Source organism: Formica exsecta, unplaced genomic scaffold, assembly GCF_003651465.1.
Source record: "Formica exsecta isolate Colony F162 unplaced genomic scaffold, ASM365146v1 scaffold120, whole genome shotgun sequence".
Classification (NCBI taxonomy): domain Eukaryota; kingdom Metazoa; phylum Arthropoda; class Insecta; order Hymenoptera; family Formicidae; genus Formica; species Formica exsecta.
The window spans coordinates 4472227-4473400 of NW_021848537.1; the positions used below are offsets into that span (position 1 = coordinate 4472227).

General features: G+C 37.6%; 1 protein-coding gene across 3 annotated transcripts in view; it reads left to right on the plus strand.

The window, feature by feature from the left end:
- Nucleotides 1–1098, plus strand: part of LOC115244239 (neuroguidin) — a 15923-nt gene extending 14825 nt beyond the window's left edge. For 2 of the 3 annotated variants that reach the window (XM_029821735.1, XM_029821746.1), the window contains exons 3-4: nt 136–486; nt 568–1098. In XM_029821735.1, coding sequence (XP_029677595.1) covers nt 136–486; nt 568–593 — 377 coding nt within the window. In that variant the 3' untranslated portion in view covers nt 594–1098. The remainder of the gene's footprint in view (nt 1–135; nt 487–567) is intronic. The other variant, XM_029821754.1, reaches the window with a different exon arrangement.
- The last annotated feature ends 76 nt before the right edge of the window (nt 1099–1174 follow it).

Sequence of the window (1174 nt, forward strand, 5' to 3'; positions counted from 1 at the left end):
TATATATATTAAATATGTACAAGATATTATAATTTTTTTTTATCGCAACTTTTTGAATATGTGATATTTAAATTACTTAGCTTTTTTCAGCTGCAAATTTGTTAATTATATTATAATAAAATGTAATTTCAACAGATGGTGATGAAACAATGGCGGAGAAGATTCGCAAAGCCAGTGAAAGAGCTCGTAGACGTGCTGTATCGAACACAGTTTTGCGAGAGTTGAAGGAGGAATATCTGGACGCACCTGTGGAAGACAGCCAGGGTCTGGGCGAGAAGCGGGCGATTTTGGTACGCGAGGACAAACGGAAGATCGAATACGAAGAGAATTATATGACGCGCTTACCCGTCACCAAGCAGGAGAAGCACAGACGTCGTCAGATGACGACTCTGGGCACTCTCGGCGATGAGATCACCACTTTCGGCGAGTCATCCGCCAAGTCCGCCAAGAAGAGAAAAGCTCAAAGGAAGGGCAAAGCTAAAAAGAGTAAGAAATCTCTCACGATAAATTTCGCAAAATGCAAAATTGATGAGGTAAAGAGTTCTAAAGTCTCGAAATTTATTGCAGGTTTCAAGAAAAAGCGGCATCATTAAGAAACGACTTCGGGACTTTGGCGAAACCTGGAGTTTCATATAGCATTAACGATTAAGGTAAAAGGCAAAAAATAAATTTATTCGACTTTTTCTTCGAAACAAAAAGCAGATGCCATTAATACTCGTTACTAAGTTAAGCTAAAAATAACGTCGTAACGTCTAGTAATTTAAAAAAAAAGGGCAACATGTCGACAGTGGAGTAAAAATAGCACGATGGTAATTTATTACTGTATAAGACATACTAATGGTCGTGTAATTGATAATTCTAGTTAATAATGATTTTAATCTTTAACTGTTGTCTGAGAGAGATCAATTTTGATCTGTGGAGTTGAGAGATGAGATCCATCGCAAAAAGAACGGTATTATACTCGAGCGCGTGAACGTGGCGAGTGAAACGACGTCAAACACAATGGCACATACGAGCTTAATGGAAATTATGTGTCGTAATAGGGTAATATTGTAATGTTGGATCGAGTAGCGGACTAACGGCTCCAAGATTGAAAATTGTGAATTACATGTAAAAGTTGAAAGCAGAACATTTTTCTGCTTTATTTTGAAATATTCTCCGGCTATATAGGGAA